This window comes from Lontra canadensis, unplaced genomic scaffold (assembly GCF_010015895.1).
Source record: "Lontra canadensis isolate GAN:19392208 unplaced genomic scaffold, GSC_riverotter_1.0 scaffold3, whole genome shotgun sequence".
Taxonomy (NCBI): domain Eukaryota; kingdom Metazoa; phylum Chordata; class Mammalia; order Carnivora; family Mustelidae; genus Lontra; species Lontra canadensis.
This window is the reverse complement of record NW_022630997.1, coordinates 17,872,500-17,896,241: the sequence shown is the minus strand read 5'-3', so window position 1 is coordinate 17,896,241 and position 23,742 is coordinate 17,872,500. Positions and strand designations below refer to the sequence as shown.

Sequence of the window (23,742 nt, the reverse complement as noted above, 5' to 3'; positions counted from 1 at the left end):
CACATGTGTGCCGATGTTGACCACCAAATGCTTTTCCACTTCAGGGCTGGCAAGGCAAAACCAGCAGGGTCCTGGAGGCTGAGCTTCATATGGAAGAGAGAAGATGTTACGATGGTCCAAGCACTCCAGCATATACATAATCACCCTATAGAACTCAGCCTTCTTTGATCTTCACGCCCACAAAGACTGGTATACAGCACTGCCACGAAGGGCTGGCCCTGCTGTGCTTCTACTGTGTCCTCCCACGCCCCATCACCATTATCAGTGAAACTGACCCCTATAAGAAAAGCTCTGAATTTGCAACCAATTAACAGGTCAATAACCACAAGTGGATGACCACATACTGACTGAAGTAGCATCTAACTGGCAACAGCTGCAGCGAAAGAACACTGAACTGGAGGTCAGGGGTCCCAACTCCAGCCCCAGCTATGCCACTAGCCAGCCATGACTCTGGTAATAAGTTTACGCCACCAAGGTCCGCTTCTCCAACTTTGAAACAAGGCTAGAGAAAGTGGACTTCAATGAAATAACCTTAAATTCCTTTTTACGAGTTTGATTATTCTATTATTTTATGAACCTCACTGGTTTTGTAGGCTCTTTACCTCATATTTTACAGACATGAGGGAAGGGAAGGAAAGGAGGTTTCTCCATAGTTCTTTCAGGAATAGCCTCAGATACCCTCAAAATCAGGCCATCTCAGTATTATTTTATTTTTGGTCTTAATGACTAACTATACGGTTTTCCTTCTCCAGAAGAGGCTCCCTTAGCAAAGCCATGTCCCACACAAGACCTGAAATAAGTTATTGGTCACAGAGGAGACCTCAGGAACCAAGGTACTTACGAGGTTTGCGAGGCTGCTTTGGGTGAGGAGACGACTTGCTATCTCTGCCTGTAGATGAACGCTTCCTTCCCTGCTTTTCATTTAAATCAAAGAAAAACTGACAGGCTGATTCTTCCTGGAATGGACAAAGGCAAAAGAGAAAATGTAATTAAATGTATTTAGGCAAGAAGCCAACCATTCACATACAAGGGATCATTCCTGCCACGTCACACTTATCTTTCCTTCCAGTCCATTCTGTCTATTCTAGGTAAGAAAAATATCTTCCTAATCCTGATGCCTGGACTGTCACTCATACTTCTCAATACTTACCCAAAATACCACCAAATCCATCTTTTTGTAAAAGCAAGTTAAAATGCAAGTTATAGAGCAATTCTTGGCTAAAACAGAACAATATGAACCCACTCAAATGCCTTTTCCTTTCACTCTCAGTAGGGCCTTAGTGTAGTCCTATAATTCCACAGGTCAAATAAGTCTAACTGAACTTTAATTAAAAAGATGAGGAAGTTGTTCAAGAAGGAAAAAAGTCTATGAAAGTAAACCATGCACACTGGTAATGGAACCTGACATTCCTTATTTTAATGAGGGAAAATTAGTTTCAGAAAAGTCTGCTATTAAGAAATTTCTTCACAATGAGTCCTAGTTACTTGCTAGCACTCGTTATTAAACCACAAATTACATTGCTAACAAGCAGTTGGATCCTTGCCTGAAAAGTTGAAAATAGGGGTACCTGGGTCGCTCAGTTGATTGAGTGTCTGACTCTTAATTTAGGCTCATTTCATGATCTCAGGGTCCTTGGATCGAACCCTGCATCAGACTCTGAGCTCAGCGGGAAGTCTGCTTGAGATTCCCTCTTTCTCTCTCCCTCTGCCCCTTCCCCTGCTTATTCTCTCTCTTTCCATCTGTCTCTCTAAAATAAATTTTAAGTTAAAAATAAAGACTCAACTTTAGACAAAGAAAGACTTAACATGTGTACCTCCAGCACATGAACCCAGTTTAGACAAAGAAAGAGTTAAAATATGAAACTGTTAACCTCAAACTACAATAAAAGACACTGAGCTTACTTGAAATCTGCTTAGTCTTTCTAAACACCATCATGATTTCCAAAGGGAAAAAAAAAGACTTAGGTTCTAGGGATTAAACTGGTCTTACGGGTGAAAGTACAGCCAGGAAAAGTATATGAGTAATGGGCAATCCAGCCCAGAAAATGCCACCTCTCAAACAGAACACACCTCAGGGGCAGGAATTTGCTTTCCCGTGGATGCTTCCTTCCCAGATTTCCTGTAAGGGTTTTCAGTAACATCTGGAGGCTGTTTTACGAGTTCTGCTGCGTCCATTAGTTTCATGGGAACAATACTGAATGCATAAAGATACTATGGAGAAAAAAAACAAACATAACATTAGGGGGAATCCTGTTTATCCAAAAGTCATCAACATATTTTATTAACAGAAACTGAGTAAAAGAACAGCAACTGGCCTGTTTATGGCTCAGAGAATACATAGTAAATCAAATATCAATTTAGTGATCTCTGTAGGGGCTAACCAAGGGCTGATCAAGTCACAAGCAACGAATCAAAGCCCTAGCCGTTACAAAAATCAGCTCTTACACAAAACTGGCACTACAAGGCCCAAGAGAGACTTGTTCCATAACCCTTGAAGACAAACTGCTTCTATCTCTAGTCCTTTATCTTTGTGTACTTTGTCAACAGAATTGTGGCACTGCCATTCTTTTATTCTAATGAAAACTAAATTGGACATCTTAATGTTTCCCTCTGATATTATACAATTTCTGCTGCATATGCTGATAAGTCTTCTTAGGGGCTAGGAGCAAAGATATAAATATTCATACAGATACCTAGACTCTTACACTAATAGCAGAGATATTGAAAACTTTAGATGAGCTAGGAATAAATATTTAACCTGACTACTGATCAGGGAAATGCAACTAATGAAGAGTGATACACTATCTTTCATCCATCACATTGGCAAAAACCTTAATAAAAATTTGACACTACACGGGATGCCTGGTGGCTCAGTCCTTTAAGTGGCTGCTTTAGCACAGGTCATGATCCCTGCATCCTGTGATCAAGTCCCGCATTGGGCTCCTTGTTCAGCAGAGAGCCTGCTTCTCCCTCTGCCTCTGCCTGCTTGTGTGCTCTCTGACAAATAAATAAATAAAATCTTAAAAAAAAAAAAAAAAACCCAAACTCACACACTGTTGCTGGGAGTATAAACTGGAACAAAATTTTGAGATGAATTTAGTAACGTTTGCCAAAATTAAAAATGTCCATGCTTTTTGACTGTAGTATGAGTTGCGCAGAACTGAGGCTAAGATGCCCCTGAGAGTAAAGCAATAGTAAAATACTGCTACAGTGAAAATACTGTGAGTGCTACAGGGTCTTGAAAAGGGCAGTAAAAAAAAAAAAAAAAAAAAAAAAAAAATCACAACTCTAAACTTGCTAAGAACACACTGGGCTGAAAAGCTTAAGATACAATGGAAAATTCAGAATATGTATTTGTTTATCTTTTCATGTTTTTTCATATCTTTTCATGACCTGTTTAACATGTCATGTTTATGACATGTTACAGAATAATCTTCACATAATTCATCTATCTATCCTTCCTTTGCCTGACTGTTCTGACTGTAGCTGTCTCAATCCACAACATCCTGCTTTTGGCCCTGGAGAATCAGAAATGCTGATTTCTGGAAGTGAGAAAAATAACATACTTTTCTGGTATATTCTTTCATTCACCTCTACTGTTTTCCAGTACAAAGATACATTCCAGATATCACTGAGATTTCCCAAAGCCAAGGAGGGGTTATATAAATCCTATCAAGGCTATTATTTCTGCTGAATGAAGGTGCCAAAAGAAGCAAAGCAAGAGTACCATCTGAGGGCAAACTCATGAATACTTACAAAGTCAACCACACGGATGTGGGAAGAAAGGAATATCATTCATTGGACAGTCTGCCTTGGTTTCACTGGGCTCATTTTCCCAAACCCGTCTTTAAAATCCCCTACAAAAGACTCAAGGAAACCTGACCTTTCATTACTCTATCTTCACAAAGGAGTCACTGAAATGCTGAAACCTTGCAATTGGAAAGAAGTAAGATCTGAATGCCGAACTGGCAGGAGGAACATTTATCAGGCAGAAAGTGAATATTAACCTATGACCAAACACTCAAATCTTTACCTTTTTCTTTTCTGGATTTCCAACATTCGCCAGAGCTATGAACCTGGTGGCATGCTGTGCATTTTCCTGTAGAACGACGTGGTTTCTACAATACATTTAACAGACAACAGGTCACCAAAAACTTTAATTTTGATTTACAATTATAAAATATGTACTCAGTGGGACCAAGAGAGCACAGATCCTAAATCCATCACCACCAGTAACATAATCTCAGATGTCACCTATAAATCCAGTAGGATAGTCATCCCTAACTCAACAGGGATATTTGTAGAAGAAAACAAGATCACGTATTTGAAAAACACAAACTCCAAAAACTCCAATATTTGGTTTTAAAAGAGTTGTAAAATTGGCAAAATAATAATTGCTCAAGTTGGGTGACGAGTACAGGAGAGTTCACTATACTATTTTTTTTTTTTTGTGCGTAATAAAAAGCTATGAAAGAGGATATAATAGGATGGCTCAGACAGTTAAGTGTAGGACTTTTGATTTCAGCTCAGGTCATGATCACTGGGCATGGACCCTGCTTAAGAGTCTTTCTCCCTCCCTTTATCCCCAGCCCCTTTTCCATGTTTTCTCTTCTCTTCTCAAAAAAACAAAAACAAAAACAAAAACTAACCAAATAAAGGCTATAATAATGAAAGCCAAATAGAAAAAAGTTTTAAGAGAAGAAAATATGCTTCAAACAGTAATTTATAGTAAGATTTCACTTTTCTAGGAAAAATATAAAAACACGTGAGTGTCTATATAATTTTACAGAAAAAATATAAATGAATACACCAAAACACTTTATTGAGATTTTCTGTTTTACAAGTATTGTACACTGAGCAACTATTATTTAATAATTAAAAGAAAAAAGTTACTGGGGCGCCTGGGTGGCTCAGTGGGTTGAGCCTCTGCCTTCGGCTCAGGTCATGATCTCAGGGTCCTCGGATCGGGTCCCACATCAGGCTCTCTGCTCGGCAGGGAGCCTGCTTCCTCCTCTCTCTCTCTCTGCTTGCCTCTCTGACTACTTGTGATCTCTGTCAAATAAATAAATAAAATCTTTTTTTAAAAAGAGAAAAGTTACAGCATTATATATATTTTTTAATTTTAGTGAGTTGACTGTTAATACAAATGCCAACCCTTAGAGTGCTTTCCTTTCCTCATGCTACAGAAATTTCCTGAGTCTGTCAAAAAATATAATTTTATTTTAAAAAATCTAGCATAATACCATTGTATATAAACAAATACAAATACTTGTTTTAAATTCACATTACTAAAAGGAAATAAGCCAAAATACAGTTTGTCTGCTATAACCCATTTCTTTAAAGAGAGGAAATAGATTCATAATCGGTAAATGGAACTGATGTCAGTATTAAGGTGAAAGTCATGCTGTTTCATATGAAACTTTTAAAATGACTGAAACAAGTTTACTCATAATTAAATAGAAGATTTAATAGTACATGAAGACATTAAGGGAAAACAGCTGAATGTCCTATGGAAGTGTCTTTCTTTACTGCAAGTAGTGACTAGGGCAATGGCCTCAAGAACTGCTAATACTTCCCACTGTTAGGCTACCCAGGTGTGACAGGCAAAACACTAGCTCCCCAAAGATGTTCATGTCCTAATCCCCATAACCTGTGAATGTCAGCTTATACAGCAAAGAGGAATAAGGTGAGAGATGGAATTAATCAGTTGCTAATCTGCTACCCTTAAGATAGGGAGATGATCCTGGATTGCCTGGGTAGAACTGACATAACCTGGCTAACACTTTGTATTTAGCCCAGTGATGTCCATGTCCAACTTCTGAGCTACAAAACTCTGAGATAATAAATAGGATTATTTTAGCCACAAAGTTTATGCAATTTGTACAATAGCGATAGAAAACTAGTACTACAGGGAAACTGCAAGTTCCCACAAAAAGCCATTAAAATGTTTCTCTCATTTATTTTAAAATAAAAATGACTGATGAAGGATACTACCCCTTTTAAGATTTATTTGTTTGTTTATTTGAAACAGAGAGTGAGCGCGCACATGTGCATGAGTCAGGGGAGGGAGAGAATCTCAAGCAGACTCCCCACTGAGCACGGAGCCTGACCAGGGGCTGGACCCCATCACCTATGAGATCCTGACCTGAGCGGAAATCACGAGTCAGACAATTAACCAACGGAGCCACCCAGGCACCGGTGAATGGTGTTTTTAAAATGCTCCTCAAAGGAAGGAAAAACATAGTAACACTCAAAATACAGGAAAGCAAAGCGTGGACTATAATTTGAAGTGCAAATGTTAGTGGAAATTTACCTACATTTAGTATTTTTATTATGCTGGGTATGGGTTTTTGTTACAGCTCTGGCTGAAAGGTTGCACAGGTTTCTTTGTCGTGTTTTTTTAACAGTTTTTAATTTTATTTTTTTCAGTGTTCCAAGATTCATTGTTTATGCACCTCACCCAGTGCTCCATGCAATACGTGCCCTCCTTAATACCCACCACTAGGCTCACCTAACCCCTCACCCCCCCTCCCCTCCAAAACCCTCAGTTTGTTCCTCAGGGTCCACAGTCTCTCATGATTTGTCTCCCCCTCCAATTTCCCCCAACTCACTTTTCCTTTCCTTCTCCTAATGTCCTCTGTGTTATTCCTTATGCTCCACAAGTAAGTGAAACCATACGATAATTGACTCTCTCTGCTTGACTTATTTCACTCAGCATAATCTCTTCCAGTCCCATCCATGTTGATACAAAAGTTGGGTATTCATCCTTTCTGATGGAGGCATAATATTCCATTGTATATATGGAACATATCTTAAGCTCTAATTCAAATACTATACAATTCACCCATCCAAACTACCCAATTCAATACTTTTTAGCATATTCACAGAGCTGTGCAACCACCACCAAAATTTAATTTTAGAACATTGTTATCACCAGAGAAAGAAACTCTGTACCAATTAGCAATCACTCCCCACTACCCCTCCAACTAGCCCTGTACATATCTCTATGTATTTGCCTATTCTGGACATTTCATATAGAAAGAAAAACATATATACATATATACCAAAAAAAGGGTAAATACGATGAAGGGATGGAATATGACTGTAAAGATGAAAATTTAAAAAGATTTTAAAATAGGAATTGATAAGAAGTTTGTTGAAAAAAGAAAGGAAAAAATATTAAAAAAAAGAAAAAAGGGAGACAATGTGATCAGGTGGGAGACTAGAACAAAGCCATACACTAGATCTGAGGCATATTTTGGTCTGTTAGAAGAAAGTGTATCCCAAAATTTTAAAGAAAGAAAAACATATATATACAAAAAATAAGGTTAAATGCAATGAAGGGGTAGAATATGACTGTAAAAATGAAAATTAAAAAAGATTTTAAAAAAAGGAATTGATAAGATTGGTTGCAAAAGGAAAGAAGAAAAAATTTTTAATATATAAGAAAAAAAATAAAGAAAATTTTAAAAATTAACTTTGAAAGACTAAAGAATCATGGAGGAAAAAGCCATGCATTCTCTGTGCTGTAGTCCCCTAGTGCTAGAGTTTTGCAGTTCTCATTGATCAGTAAACTTGGTCTTGGCTGGATGTTGTTGCTGATCTTCTGGGAGAGGGACCTCTTGCAGTGGTTCTCAAATGTCTTTGCCTGAGGCAGAATTGCACTGCCCTTGCCAGGGGCCAGGCTAAATAATCTGCTCCGGTTTATTCTCTGTAGTTTTTATTCCCAGAAGGCTTTTCATACAGCTTCGAAGGATGGGAATGAAAATGGCGGCCTCCCAGTCCCTATCCCCCCCACCTTCCCCACCCCTGTCCCGTGCGCCCTCAGAGAAAAGCAGTCAACCACTCCTACCTCCTTGGTCTCTAGCCGCACTCCGTGCTCACCCGGCCTGTGACAGAGTGTCTCTATCTCTGGCTCATGGCCCTGTTTGCAGTCTCCAAACTCAGCAGATTCCTGCAGTGCACTCCTGGCTGCTCCTCCCAGGGGAGGAAGGGGGGGTCTCCTCAGATCTGCCGCTGGCTGGGCCTCTGCTGTGCCGCAGATCATGCTTTATGGCAACTCCAAGCTGAGAGGCCACTCCTCAGCTCCGACTTTGGAGCTGGCTTCCCCGCTCTGGGAGCTCTGCCACCCTCACACCCCCACCCAGTCTTTCTGTGACCCCAAGGATCTTGAGACCACACTGTCCCACCTACTGTTCTGCCCCGGTTAGTCCCTGGAGCAACGTCCCTCAGTGGAGCATGACAACCATGAGGGCAAAAAACAAATATACTGAGGGTGGAGGGAACAAGACAGGAAAATCCTGATTCCTAGATGTTTGAACATATTGCTAAGTCATTGTACCAACCTACAAGTACCTCCATACTCCTCATCGTTTCAAAAACTTCCGTGTCTACTGCCCAGGCTACCATTAATCACACTTTCTGTTCCTGGAAGCCAGAAACATTCCTAACTAATACGAGCTGTTAGCTCAGAGATGTGTGGTTTAGTGTGTATCCATTTGAAGCATGGACTTTTGAGCTAACAAAGCCAACAAAGAAAATAAATTCTGACTCTTTGAAGCCATATATCCCACATATGTGGAGCCCTATTTCAAGACTTCTAAAAGTTCTGATTTTGGGCTCCACTGCTCTATCCCTTGCGGGGAGCCGGCTGACAGAGGCTCCCTTTCCCCGCAGTCTATCTTCCCAAATACTGCCTCGGATTCACTTCTCTGCACCTCTTACCTTCCAGATAGTGGGTGGCTTTCTGTTCACAGAATTGCTGGTATTCTCTTCAATCTCCTGTTGAGTTTGTTGGTGTTTAGAATGGTTTGATAACTATCTAGCTGAATTCCTAGAACCAGATGAAATTTAGGTCTCCTACTTCACCACCTTGTCCCCCCCCAACCCTGGACATTTTATATAAATGGAATCATACATGTGGTCTCTTGCGCCTGGCTTCTTTGATGTGGCATGTTTTCAAGGTTCACCCATGAAGCACCTATCAGTACTCCATTTCTTTTTCTTGAGTAACATTCCAAGGTATGGATATATCACTTTTTCTTTACCTATTCATCAGATGATAGATATCGGGGTTGTTTCTGCTTTTTGTCTATCACGAATAATGCTGTTATGATCATTTGTGTACAAGTTTTTGCACGGGTCAACGTTTTCACTTCACTTGGAACAAGAGTGAAATTGCTGGGTCAGATAGTAGCTCTGTAACTCTGAGGAACTGCCAAAGGTTTGGCAAAGCATCTCCACCTTCTTACATCGCCACCAACAACACACAAGGATTCGAATTCCTCCACATCCTCACTACCTTATTATTTGCCTTTTTGACCGTAACCATCTTAGCGGATGTCAGGTGATCTCTCATTGTGGGCTAGATTTAAATTACCCTAATTGCTAAGGCTGGAACATCTTTTCATGTGCCTACTGTCCACTGGTATACGTTCTCCAGGGAAATGTGTATTCAGATCCTTAAAAGCTAGGTAAGTTAAAAAAAAAAAAAAAAAAGTTCGACAGGTTTTGACAGGTTTGTTTCCATAACCTCTGTTTTTAGTGCAGGGTTTTAGAGAACAATATGCTTTTCTAGAAGGCATATATTAAGATAAAACAGAAAAAGCTGTAATATTTATGATTATATCTTGGGCTTTGGGATTACGGTGGAAGGATAGGGTTTTTGGTTTTTTTCTTCCCTTGCTTGCCTGTATTTTTGAACTTTCAAACAACACTCTTTGGGGGAAAAAAAAAAGTTTCTACAGATTATTTTCAAAATTATCCATGCTCTTTACCAGTGAAGATAATTTAGAGTTAACTTAATTCTATCACTTACAAAACACTGGTTTTATCGTCTCTACAAGACATGCTTTAAAAACTCTACTAACTTCCAAACTCAAAACTATGAAAAAAGGGGGAAAAAATTGATACAAGTTCTTGATTCTCAAGTTGAAATACTTCTTATTAGGCTGAGACATGAATTTTGAAGACTATATAAAAGGTACCTATTTGACCTGATCAAAAAAGGACACACTGTGTGTTACGTGAAGCTGTGAGGATTTAACAGTATTGTTACTTCAGACCTGCACACCTTTAAAGGGTTGTATACAGTCCAATCACTTGTATTGCAAATTAGGAAATAAACTGAGAAGAGCTAAGTAATTTAAGAGCTACTCACTTTAGTGCCTGAATAAGTACAATGAATGAAGATGTTACATGACTAAGATGGGCAAGAGAAGGTCTCACAGAAGATCCAAGGCAAATTCTTTAAAAAGCCAAAATAATGCAATGCCACTCACCGATAAGGAAGCCTCTCATAATAGGTCTTTTCCAAAGCAGCAAAATGGTATCTTGGTTTCAAGTCTGTGGCCAGACTGGACACCAAAGCAGAGCCACATTTTTTGGTATCCACTTCTCCCTGGTAAACAGAAATTCAGTCATCATAATGGACCTAAAAGTCACCAAGAAAAGCAGGCAAATAACAAGACACTTTAAAATGACTTTAAAATTTTTAATGTCGATACATGTGTAGGCAGTAGGATTCAGATAATGAATTGCATATTTGTGGCAATCAGAGAAATCTCAAACATATTAAGAGGAACTGGGCTATTATAAATGCAGAGATAGGAACAACTACTTGATGCCAGGAGTTAAAGGTAAGATAAGCTCTCCATATAATACCCAAAGTAGGATTTATTAGGGTCTTTTTTGGGAAACTGATTTCTCTCCCTGGAGCCCAAATACTTCGCTTCTATAATTTGCTTTGTTGTGCACCTGTAGTTCCAACAATGCAGACAGTCCTAGTCAATGCAAAATATAAAAATTAAAAGCTAGCTTTCAGGGCCCCTGGGATCCACAGATTATTCAGATTATTTGGAATGGAATATTCAAGGACTTCATGACATAAGCATGCAATCCTTTATTTTGCTTCAGTCAAGAAAGGTGTGGTTTGTGGAAGGACACAACCACGCCCTTGTTAAAGTCCGTAACATAAAGTCTATCAAAAATATTAGGCTTGGGGTACCTGGGTGGCTCAGTGGGTTAAGTCTCTGCCTTCGGCTCAGGTCATGGTCTCAGGGTCCTGGTATTGAGCCCCACATCGGGCTCTCTGCTCAGTGGGAAGCCTGCTTCCCCCCCTCTCTGCCTGCCTCTCTGCCTACTTGTGATCTCTCTCTCTGTCAAATAAATAAAATCTAAAAAAAGAAAAATATTAGGCTTTTTCCCACATATCCCTAGCTTTCATTAACAATAAATTGTGAGATCTCTCATCCATAATATTATTTTGGAACTTAAGAGAAGGTACTATCTGGAAATAAAGAAATTACCAAAATTAGTTTTCCACTAAGTAAAGCAAGAATTTCTTCCTTATGTGCTATGCTTGCTTCCTTCGGGTTTCTGCTTAAGTGCAGGAATCAGCCTTGAGGTGAGTTGTAGTATCTTAGAGACTGGTAAACTAAATTATTTTATCCCCTATTAAGATCTTACGTAGTCATTTATAAACTTTAATCAAAATCCTTGTTAGCACCCCAAAATGAAGGGTTCTCATTTTTCTCATCTTTCTTTCTCCCTTCCACCAGCAACTCAGACCTCGTTCTCTGCACCTTCCCTAGCTTCACCGTATCTTCTCACTGCAGCCAGCACTGCCCCTTGAATTGAGGTGAAGAAGAGCCATGGATTTATAGAAGGGGAGGAGAGCACTGTCCCTTTTCCTTTCAACATCCCGCCTGACAATGCCTGGTATCTTGTTGGCCTTTTTGCTCACAGACACGTGACACTGAAGTTGACAGAAGACCCTTTTCGGGATCATTACTGATACCTCTGCATCCATTAATTGGTATTTGTCTCTAAATGCATTCTTCCTTCACTGAAACTCAGATGCCTTCTGTCCTCACATATAACCTTTCAAGATCTTCCTTAGGCTTATTTCCACCAATGTGATGACTCACCAACCTTGTATATATCCTCTTCTAGATTATTTAAAAAAATATTAAGATCAAATGTAAGAGTGAGCTACAAAGCATCCCAACATTAAAGCTTTCACATCAGAGAAATATCAAGTTTTCAACATCTCATTTCCCATTTTGAGATCACTACGCCTTATCCCATAATGACTCCATTAAAAGATATTTTGAAAGCTAAATACTATAATGTGGAACAGAAGGTAAGAAAAATACAACTGCAGAGCTGCCACTAACTATAAATCTTTTCACTAAAAATTAGTGAACCCTCAAAACGTGTTTTTTTAAAAAAGATTTTATTCATTTATTTGACAGAGAGAGAGCAGGAGCACACAAGCAGGGGGAGCAGCAGAGGGTGAAGGAAAAGCAGGCTTCCTGCTCTGCAGTGAGCCTGACCCAGGGCTCGATCCCAGGACCCTGGGATCATGACCTGTGCTGAAGGCAGTCACTTAATCAACTGAGCCACCCAGGTGCTCCTGAGCCCTCAAAACATATTAAGGGGAAGCCTGAAAGAAGCCACTTGAAGCAGAAAATATAATTTAAAGAATCATTCATTTATAATTAAGATTTCAGCAATTTCATCTGTGAACTGTGCTTTCGTAACATCAACCAGTTTCCAAGTTTTTGCTTTGGTTAGTTGATAGAGTTTGAAGTATCCTGAAATAATTTACAAAAAATTCCTACTGAAAGGTACTAAGAGCTGAAATACTCAATATAAAGAACAAAAAGAGGCACATGGGTGGTTCAGTCAGTTAAGTGTCTGCGTTCAGCTCAGGTCATGATTCCAGCATCTGGGATCGAGCCCCACATTGGGCTCCCGCTCAATGGGGAGTTGGCTTCTCCCTCTGCCCCTCCCCATGTTCATGCTCATGCGCACACTCTCTCTCTCGCTCTCTCTATGCTATCAAATAAATAAAATTAAAAAAAAAAAAGGAGGAAAAAGCCCCAATTAAGCCAGTGCAATTTGCTTATAGAAATTCCAACTGAACAAGCACTACTCACAGAAGAATTCCCAAAGTTCCCCACATACTTGGGCCATGGGGATGTGAGCAAGATATCAACACCCTTAAACTGGGATGTTGAACACAGCATTGTCCTCAGGGTAGACACATCCTTGGGACTAAAACTGTAACCTGGGACTGGTTCATTCAAGGACTCCGTCCCACTGAGGTACACAATCTGCAGTCCCGAGCTTCCAGTGAAGATGCCTTTACGCCCTATGTTCAAAGAAAAAGAGACAAGTTTTAGTCAAAACTGCAGAATGAAATATTATTATGATGAATCTCTCTCCCCATGCCACGAGCCCCGTACCTCCCTGCCATTCAGCGGGTCTGAACAAGCCCTTTTCTGGCTGCAGGGTCTCAGGGGTGGATGGCTGCAACCACAATCCCATTCAGGGAGAGCAGCCCTTCTGCGGGTTTACCCCTGGGGCCTTACGAATGAAAAAAGCTGGGAAGCACTGAGTAAGAAAAAGCCTTCCTGCCTTCTAGAGGAGACTCTACATGGCTAAAAGAAACCCAGACACCTGGACCCAGGGAGAGGCAGTAAAAGAATCAAGCAGCAGTTCTGAGGAAAGTACAGTCTAGAATGCGTACGCTCGTCACACAGGCAGCAGCGTCTGACAGAAGGAAAACATGTGGAAACAGCAACTGGGAAAAACTAAAGACTCTACTCCCTTTTAACTTTATTCCTGGTGTGGGCCTTTGACTCCATTTCTTCCTGTTGCCTTCAAGACCCTGCTCCAACTTTCACCTTCCTTTCACTTACTGAATCTCTTCTCAGCTGGCTCTCTCCCCTCAGAGAAGAGAGTACTAAAGACTCTAAGAGACATACTAATTAATAAAGGACCAAGACAATAATACACATGTGACCTGATAAAGGAACACAGACCAAAAAAGAAACCTAAGAAAGGAACACACACACTAACTGAAAAAGAAACTTCCTTGTCTTCTGTTTCCAATTTCTCAAAAGAGCAGTCCATGCTCTCTAAGTGCTTTACCTCTTGGTTCCTAAACCCACTGCACTCTGGTTTCCCTCTCCCGCCATTCTCTTACAGGTCATGAATCACCCTGTAACTAACTGCCAATGGCCTCTCCTGGTCTCAGGAACCAGTCTCTCTTCATTTAGAGTCTATGAACTTGATATCTTTACCTCTCCCAACACTGTCCTAACCATTTTCAGCTCTTTGCCTACTCCCTCAATGAAGATATTTGCCCACACCACAGAGTGGTGCTTCCCTTCTCATTATATTTCCTCTGAAACAATTTGATCCTACTCAGCTTTGTTTTTCATGTTTATGGGACCAACTCCCCAAAGCCTACTCCTCCACATTGACCTTGAAAGATACACTCTAGAAAGATCACTTCCAACTATATGTTGGACGTTCTGCCAAGACTTCAAGCTCACTATCACATGTTCACTATCAAGTTCATTGTTGGCTCTTCCTACTAGATCTCAAAAAAATACCTTTTACAGAAATAACCCAAATACCTCCACGGTCTCTCCACTCCTGGCACTAAATTCATATGGCAAAACAGCTACCATAAATATCCACAGCAGCGATCTTAATCCAAATCTAATAACTACTACAAGAACTGCCACAAGTCAGACCTTTGTTAAGATATACAACAGAAGGATTTCAAAAGATGTATCTCGCAACAATGGTTAAAAACAACAAACAAGGGCGCCTGGGTGGCTCAGTGGGTTAAGCCTCTGCCTTCGGCTCAGGTCATGATCTCAGGCTCCTGGGATCGAGGCCCGCATCGGGCTCTCTGCTCAGCGGGGAACCTGCTTTCTCCTCTCTCTCTCTATGCCTGCCTCTCTGCATACTTGTGATCTCTCTCTCTGTTTCAAATAAATAAAATCTTTAACAACAACAACAACAACCAAAAATCTGTCCATCAATTTTTTGCCTAAATGTGCCCTGTGTGATTGAAGCAAGATGAGTAAGATTGCTTACATAAGAGCACCAGCCAGACGCAGAGACTAAAGGCCAAGATGGACTACGGTGGGGAAGGATGGGGAGGACACAGACAGCAAAGAATTGTAGAGGCTTTCAGGAGAAGTAAGAGACCAAGAAAGAGGAAATGGGAAGAGCAATGGACTCATTTTAGATAAAAATAAGAAGCCATAGACTGACAGCCCGTGAGGGGAAAACAAAAAATCTGACAGTGCTTTTTTAAATGGGCAGACATTAAAAAGAACCACTAAAAGAGATTCAGGGGGCTAAAGAGGGAACAACTTTAACCTGAAATTAAAAAGTGGACCAGGAACCTAAGAAAGGACAAAGGGAGGGGAAAATGTGAGGATCAGCACTGAATATTTGAATTTCCAAAAGTTTAGTGAGACACACAGCTATAGCTAGTTAGGATTCTAACAAACAAGCTGTATATACCTAGCAATGTTACATGGTGAGACCACATACATGGAATTTTTTTCAACAAAATTTATACCTTAAGTACTCCCTATACTATAGTCAAATAGTTGATTCCTCTGGTTGGCTGCAGGAGTATATACTGGGTCATGGGAGTGCAAGGAGATTGGGGAAAGTTGGGAAAGACTACAAAGGAAAAAAATGCCAGAGTCTTGAGGGTATAGACAAAGACTTTGGGAAAGAACCCCATTCTCTCAACAGTAACGGCAGAAGAATCGAGCCACAAATTTCCCAGGAGGCTGATTCCTGGGACACTTTATTATGTGAATTTCAAACACAAAAAATACAAACTTACCCAGATACGTAATGTTTTCAGCTAACTCACACCCATCAGCATCTTGGAAGTATTTTACTGTTTCCTGGTTATTAGCACCCAGTACATACGTCTGAATAGGAACTGGTGAGAGAAACAGACATGACAACATACAGTTACCAGATCTGCTTTGGAATTTGAGAAATATTTCCCCATAGGAAAAATAATCATAGCAAAAGTAATGAATCTGCAATCCTATTTGTGGAATGTGCTCACCACTTAGGATATCCTACCCTACCCATGGCCTGACTATTTTATATTATCACTAGTTGATGAAATGACATCTAAGAGGATGGTTAATGTATAGTAAGGAAAACAGAGACCATAAAGAACTTCATTAAAAAAAAAACACTCAAACTGGAAAAAGGAAAGGATACATGTGGTTGAATTTCTTCAATTCCTGCCTACTTAGAAGAGAATTTTTTTTTTTTAAGATTTATTTATTTGAAGGAGAGAGAGTGTGCACATGAGCATGAGTGAGGGGAAAGGCAGAAAGAGAGAGAGAGAGAAGCCTCAAGCAGACTCCCCATTGAGCACAGAGCTCAAAGCAGGGCTTGATCTCACAACCCTGAGATCATGACCCGAGTTTAAATCAAGAGTTGGATGCTCAACTGACTGAGCCACCCAGGCACCCTGAGAATTCTTTTCCTAAACTAAATCCAACCAAATTTGAAATGTGAACATTTAGATGCACAGGCATCCTTCCCAGCTCAATGAGGAGGTCCAAGGGAAATTCTTAAATAACTAGTATGTGTGAAAAGAACCCAGCAAGAATTATGTAACCTTGCAACTTTGTTAGAAATCATTTGTTAAATAAAAATAATTTCTATACCTTTCTTGATGCCAGTTTTATACTCCTCCCATTCAGCATCTGGAGTGGAGCCAAAGAAATTTCCTACACACAACAGCAGCTAAAATGAGTTTTTTAAACAGATATATGAGATTTTTTTTATCAAATAGTACATAATAGATAGTAACATAATTCAGCTAATTATTCTACTTAATGGCCTCAAAGTAGGTATTTTTCCTTCATCAATCTGCAGACTCACAACACATAATTCTTCAGCAACAATTGCGGTAGTTGATCTGATTCTACAAATCACTGAATTTTGGCTCACTGGCCATCAGACTTCAGTTGGGACGGGGAAGTGGGGGTCAAGGAAAAATGGAGAAATCTACTTCCAAGAATCTCTCTCGAAACACAAGACATTGAGTATTAGATACCCTCAGAGATACAGGGCAAAAAAACACACTTCCTGCCATTGTCTTTACTCCATCTTTAACCTAGAATACTCTTCTGTTTGCTAGGGGTTTAGAGTCTAGGTGGCGATCCTACATAACATTTATATAAGCCTCTTGAATTAGTGAAGCATTTGCACATGTTATCTGACTTAATCCATACCATACACTCATGGAATACATTTGCGGTTCCCAAACCCAGGGCTTAGAATCACCTACGGAGGTTTTGCTGCTCTGTTTTCAGTTTTGTGCACAGTAAGAAAGTAATTAGATTCAAATTCAAAAAGTATTAAAAGGTAAAGAAGTCTCCCCTTCCCTACCATTCCACAGCTACTAAGTTCCTATGCTCACAAAAGGAACTCAGTCTCACAAAAAAGGAGCATGTGTGTTCCATCGAGAAAGGAATAAAGGAGTCCAAACTCTATTTAGTACATTTGACAATAACAGTAAAATTAGATTCAGTAACAGGAAATGTCTTACATCAAAGTTTCCACTTTTCTTCTGAATTGCTCGAACTCTGTTGAACAAAACATCAAACTTTCCTTCAACATCTCCACAAGCCAAGCTGCGAACAAGAGATACATGTTAAGGCAATTCAGGAAACATGAATGGGCCTGCTGGGTTTCATACACACTAGCCTTCCCGGATCTGGTGAATATGTGACCCAGTCTCTCTGAGGTTACCAGAGAGGTTCAGAACTATTACTTACCATGGGGCAGCTCCACCTAAAAGTCACTAAAACCTTCTACTCGCCACAACTACAGGTTAGCTTATCGAACCAAATCAAACAGCAAATCAAAGCAGTTTCTTCTCCTCAATTCCCAAGCTTTGTAAATGGCTGTATTATCCAATTGGTCGCCAAGAGTCAAAAATCCCCTATCCAGTCATCATGGCTCATCAATCCCCTTTTCCAAACATCTTTCACATTCATTCCACCCTTTTCCTTTCCACTGCCACTATCAACCATCCACCCCAAAATGATGTACCAGACACCTATAATATGCTAAGGCAATACACCCAGTAGCTAGAACACGCTAGGAGTACAAAGAGGAAAAGGACTCAGTTCAAACCTCAAAAAGGGAGATACTCTAATAAAAATGTACATGAAAAAGGCTACAATAGGAGAAATGTGTAAATTGTTAAGGGGCAGAGAGGCAGAAAGTGGCCAGAGCTGAGGTTTGCAAGACAGACTGGCCCTAAGTTGTAAAGTAACTTGTTTTATCAACTCATTTCTGAGTTTTTAGAATTCTGACTTCCACGGTTTTTCTATTTCTCATACCATTTCTTTTATAAATATATATATATATATATATATATTATTTATTTGACAGAGATCACAAGCAGGCAGAGAGGCAGGCAGAGAGAGGGGGGGAAGCAGGCTCCCCGCTGAGCAGAGAACCGGATGTGGGGCTCCATCCCAGGACCCTGAGATCATGACCTGGGCCAAAGGCAGAGGCTCAACCCACTGAGCCACCCAGGCGCCCCTCTCATACCATTTCTTAATGTCTTTGAACTCATCTTGAAATATTACAGTTCTTACTGTTTGGCCACTACGTCTTTCTGGCATGTCCATATCACTGAACATTTTCAAGCTGGCTAGTAATATGTTTTAAAAAGTTCACTTCAGGGCACCTGGGTGGGTCAGTGGGTTAAAGCCTCTGTCTTCGGCTCAGGTCGTGATCCCAGGGTTCTGGGATCGAGCCGGGCATCGGGCTCTCTGCTCCGTAGGGAGCCTGCTTCCTCCTCTCTCTCCCTGCCTGCTTGTGATCTCTGTCAAATAAATAAATAAAATCTGTATTTTTTTTTTTTAAGTTCATTTCAGTAACAGTGTAAGATGGTCTGGAGAAACAAGTAACTATAAGCAAAAATAACAGCAAAGGGGCAATATTGAATGAAGATGTGAAGGAGAGAAATGATGAAAAATTTAGAATTTGGAGCACATGAACACAATTTGAACTGGAGAAATGGAGAGAGAAATGAGGGAGGAGGGAGGAATGGAGGATATGCTGAGGCAGAGCCACGGAGAGTCCTGTGATAAGGCAGAGGCAGAATCAGCCAAAGATCTAATGAATCAGGTACTGGATATAACATAGGGAGTGCGCTTACATTTATTTCCTCTAATGCCTACTCTTCTTCCTAACCATCCTATATAAAGCCAACAATTTAATGTTCTTTCCTCAAAAACATTAAGAGAACTCCACTGCCTGCAGAGCCACAGGCTTCCACAAGTCTTTGGTCCCTCTCCCCAGGGCTTTCTCCAAGTTTCCGTAACAGAAACTTCCCCTACTGTCAATCTGATCATTCTCTGCCTCTGCCATACCTCTTTTAACAGCCCGACCCTACCCACCCTGAATCCAATTTTTTCCCATCCTTCAAGGCCAGCACATCTCTAAAGCCCTCTTAACTGGCTCAGAAAGTCACTTTCTTCTCAAACTTCAGAAACCCATAGAGCATCTCAGAGAGCTCTGTAATAAACTACTAGGTGTTTTTATTTACCTCCTGAGCACCACCTCCTCTAGGAAGTCCTCCAGTCCCTATCAGTCACCAATTCCAGGTGCTCCCTCTATCATAGAAGTTGTCACATGGAATTATAATTGTTTCTCAGAGAGCCATCATCCAGTTTGTACATCACAAGACATCTCAAAGCTCATCATCTCCCCAAACAGGCCCTTTTCCAGTGCTTCCTTTCCCAATGAGGGGCAGAAATTTTGGACCCCACAGTGCCAACTCCTTCTCACAGCCAAACCATCTCCAAGCCCTGTTAATTTCATCTCCTTAATAAGCCCTGAATCCCAGCACTTTGCTTCTGCCATCACTCTACCTAATCCTAGCTGCCCACTTCTTTGGCTTTAATTTGTTCTCACACTGCAGCCAGAATCGCTTTCCAAAACAAAAATCTGATCCTGCCAAGGAATTCTTAAACATTTCGATGACTTTAGAATAAAGACAAAAATATTAACCAAGGCTCAATCCTCCCTCTCCTGATTCCTCATAATAAGCCAAATCCCCTTTTATACTCTCTTCCAGAACCGTGGAGCTTTTCTTACCGACATTTATCACGACCGTAATTTTACATTAATCTGGATTCTTTGATTAATATCTACTCAAGACTCTGAGCTCCATTAAGGCAGGAACTCCATCTGTGCAGTGTCTAGCACAATGCCTGGTACACTGCAACTGTTCAATAAATATTTGTTCAACGGGTCCATGGATGCACCGATGGATGGTGTAGCTTCACTCCAGCGCCGCGCCTCCCAAAAAAGTGCGCCTGCGCAGGAGAACTAGCTAGCTCGTCTGTTCGCAACTGACAAGGACCCACCAGTGGAGCCCACGGCAACTTATTTTCATCAATACATAAGTGGGGTGTGGGGAAAAGTAGAGGAGAAAGGTGTCAGGGTCCAGGAAAGCCTAAGCCTGACGCTGGACGCTTCCGCCTCTCCCAGCGTGTGTCTCCAAGAGTCCCCTCTCGGAAGCGAAAGGAGACCGGCTCCGGCCGAGCTAAGACGGGATCGGAGCTCACGAACCGCCACCACGCTCCCACCCCTGCCTTTTCCCCTCTCTTCCAGGCACGAGAGAGCCCCCGGCCAGCATACACTCGCGCGCGCACTTGCGTTTCTGAGCTATGGTCACTCACAGACGCAGCGGTTTCTGAGCCATTTGTTCCAACAGCCGGGCTTAGGTCGACCACCCAAAACCGGGACTCTGAATCCAAGCTCCTCTGAAAAATGCGGCAGCACCACACTAAGACGTCAGCGCACCCAGCCAATGAGGGTTCGGTTATCTACGGAGAGCGCCGAGGGACAGAAGCCTCTCTCAGGTGACTTCGCCTCCAAGAAGAATAGAAGAGCAGTAGAGCAAGGAAGGGGTAATGGGAAAATGATTCCAATTACGATGTTTTACTTCGGCGCAATTGAAGTTATGGAGCTTCTAGAAAGTTCCCGACACAATGTTGGGCCCTAACCTAACCATATCAGTCCAGTGGGCAAAGATAGACTCCCGCTCCTTAAAGGTGCACAGCACTGTTATTCTCACTGCATCATTTGAAAGTAAATTGCAGATGTCAAGAATACCTCAGAGTGCATTTCCTGAGAATAAGGAATACTATTAACACATCTAAAAAAATTAATAAGTTCAATAATATCATCTAATACACATCCATATTTAAAGTTCTCCATTTGTGCCCCCCCCCCAAGTTTTTTTAAATATCTGGAGCTTGTTTTAATTCCGGATACAATTGAGTTTCACGCTTGTATTCAGTTCTCTCTCTAGTCTTTTTAAATCTACAACAGCCCACCTACCTTTTTGGTTTTGTTTTTCATGACATTGGCTTTTTGGAGGAATTCAGTCCAATTTATAGGAGACAACAGTATATAACAGTATATAAGGAAATGGAAACAAAGGGGTTTCGGACAACTGAGGGGGAGGGAAAATTCACTAAGGTCAGCCACGGAATTAGAAATTAACTAAAACATAAATAAGTTTAAAGAAGAACCACAAAATTCTGGTTTCCCTCACTTTGGAGGGAAATATTAAATTCCCTATCTCATTAATTATTAATGTCCCTGCTTTGATAGCACACAAAGCTTGTGTTTTTTTCTACTTTGGGGGCAATCCAGCACAGCCCTCAAATAGAAATCAAGACTGAATATAAAGGAGTAGAAATTTGCCAAACATGGGCAGGTAATCCCTTCAGGAAGAGGAAACAATAGTAAAATATGGAAATTCATCAGTGGAAGTCTGTATTATCTTTCCAACTCTTATAAATCTAAATCTACTCTGAAATATAAAGCTTATGGAAAGAAAGCTCATCCATGGGAATTTAAGCTAGCTCAAGATAGCTGAATACAGTGTAAGTGTCAGAGTAATAGAAAATGAAACTGGAAAAAAATGAAAGAAATAGGGGTTTTGATGCATGCTAAGAAGTCTGGTTTTAAAATACACATTCTTCACAAGTGTATGGAAAATTCCTCCAGAATAGAATGTTGGACCACAAAACAAGTCTCAAAAAATTCAAGTACATAGAAATTATATTGAGTATCTTTTCAACCACAATGGTACAAAACTAGAATTCAATAAGAAATAAGGAAGAAAACTAGAAAGTTAAAAAATACATAGAAATTAAACAACACACTCCTGAACAACTAATAGACCAAAGAAGAAATCACAAAGAAAAATTTAAAAAATCTTGGGACGAAGGAAAATAGAAACACAACACACCAAACTTATGGAATGCAACAAAAGCAGTTCTAAGAGGAAAGTTGATAACTGTAAATGTCTATATTAAAAATAAAGGTCTCAGATAAACAACTCAACATTACACATCAAAGAACTAGAAAAATAAGAATAAACTAAGCCCAAAATTAGCAGAAGGCAGGATATAATAAAGATTACAGCAGAAATAAGTAAAACTGAGAATAGGAAAACAATAGAAAAGATCAACAAAACTAAAAGTTGGTTTTTGAAAAAGATGAAATTGACAAACCTTTAGCTAACCTAATCAAAAAAGAGGCGACTCAAATAAATGAAATTATCAATGAAAAAGGAGGCATTTCAACTGATACCACAGAAATACCTGTATTTCTGTGTTATCTGTATATCTGTATATCTGATCATAACAGATCACTGTAAATAATTATATACCAATAAATTGGACAACCAAGAAGAAATGGATAGATTTCTAGAAACATAAAACTTAACAAGACTGAATCGAGAAGAAATAGAAAATCTGAACAGACCAATAAAGAGTAAGGAGTTTGAATCAGTAATCAAAAATCTCCCAAAAAAGAAATCCCAGGATCAGATTATTTCACTGAATTCTACTGAACATTTAAAGAATTAATGCCAATCTTTCTCAAACTCTTCCAAAAACTGAAGAGGAAGGAACACTCCCAGATTCATTATATAAGGTCAGCATTACCCACAACCAAAGCCAGCCAGATAAGGATACTATAAGAAAGCCACAGACCAATATCCCTGATGAATATAGATATAAAATTCTCAGCAAGTTACTGGCAAATTGAATTCAACAGCACGTTAAAAGGATCACATGCCATGATCAAGTGGGACTTGTCCCTGGGATGTAGGGATGTTTCAACATACCAAAATCAATAAATGCAATAAATTTCATTTATAGAATGAAAGATAAAAATCATACGATCATCTCAATAGGTGTAAAGAAAACATTTGACAAAATTCAGCATCCTATCATGATTAAAAAAAAAAACTCTCAACAAAGTGTGCATAGAAGAAATGTACCTCAATATAATAAAGATGATATATGACAAGTCCACAACTGACATCCTACTCAGTGGTGAAAGGATGAAGGCTTTTCCTCTAAGACAAGGGTGCCCACTACCAGAAGTTCTACCCAGAACAAGTAGGCAGGAAAAAGAAATAAAAGGCATCCATATTGGAAAGGAAGAGGCAAAACACTGTCTCTGTTCAGATGACATCATCTTATATATAAAAAATCTTAAATACGCTAACCCCCCCCAAAAAAAACAAACAAAAACAAAAACAGAGCTAATAATTGAATTCAGTAAAGTTGCAGGATAAAAAATCAACATATAAAAACCAGTTGTGTTTGTATACACTACTAACAAACTATCTGAAAAATAAAGAAAACAATCCCATTTATAATAGCATCAAAAACAAAAAAGATACTTAACAATACATTCAACCAAAAAGGTGAAAGGTCTATACAATGAAATCCATAAGATACTGCTGAAAGAAACTGAAGAAGATACAAGTAAGTGGAAAGATATTTTGTGCTCATGAATAAGAAGAATAGTTAAAATATCCGTATTACCCAAAGCCAT

At 39.9% G+C, this 23,742-nt stretch overlaps 1 protein-coding gene across 4 annotated transcripts in view; it reads right to left on the bottom strand.

Moving 5' to 3' along the window:
* The window catches only part of CWF19L1 (CWF19 like cell cycle control factor 1), a 30,450-nt gene extending 9,776 nt beyond the window's left edge, over positions 1–20,674 (bottom strand). Inside the window, exons 1-11 of one of the 4 annotated variants that reach the window (XM_032882383.1) lie at positions 20,518–20,611; positions 18,439–18,442; positions 17,405–17,489; positions 16,518–16,580; positions 15,668–15,769; positions 12,942–13,156; positions 10,281–10,399; positions 4,034–4,118; positions 2,071–2,211; positions 842–956; positions 4–83 (exon numbers count right to left, since the gene is read on the bottom strand). In XM_032882383.1, coding sequence (XP_032738274.1) covers positions 4–83; positions 842–956; positions 2,071–2,211; positions 4,034–4,118; positions 10,281–10,399; positions 12,942–13,031 — 630 coding nt within the window. In that variant the 5' untranslated portion in view covers positions 13,032–13,156; positions 15,668–15,769; positions 16,518–16,580; ... (1 more) ...; positions 18,439–18,442; positions 20,518–20,611. Of the gene's footprint in view, positions 1–3; positions 84–841; positions 957–2,070; positions 2,212–4,033; positions 4,119–7,852; positions 8,061–10,280; positions 10,400–12,941; positions 13,157–15,667; positions 15,770–16,517; positions 16,597–17,404; positions 17,490–18,438; positions 18,443–20,517 lie in introns of those variants that run through there. The other 3 variants (XM_032882377.1, XM_032882385.1, XM_032882392.1) reach the window with 3 other exon arrangements.
* Between the last annotated feature and the right edge of the window lie 3,068 nt (positions 20,675–23,742).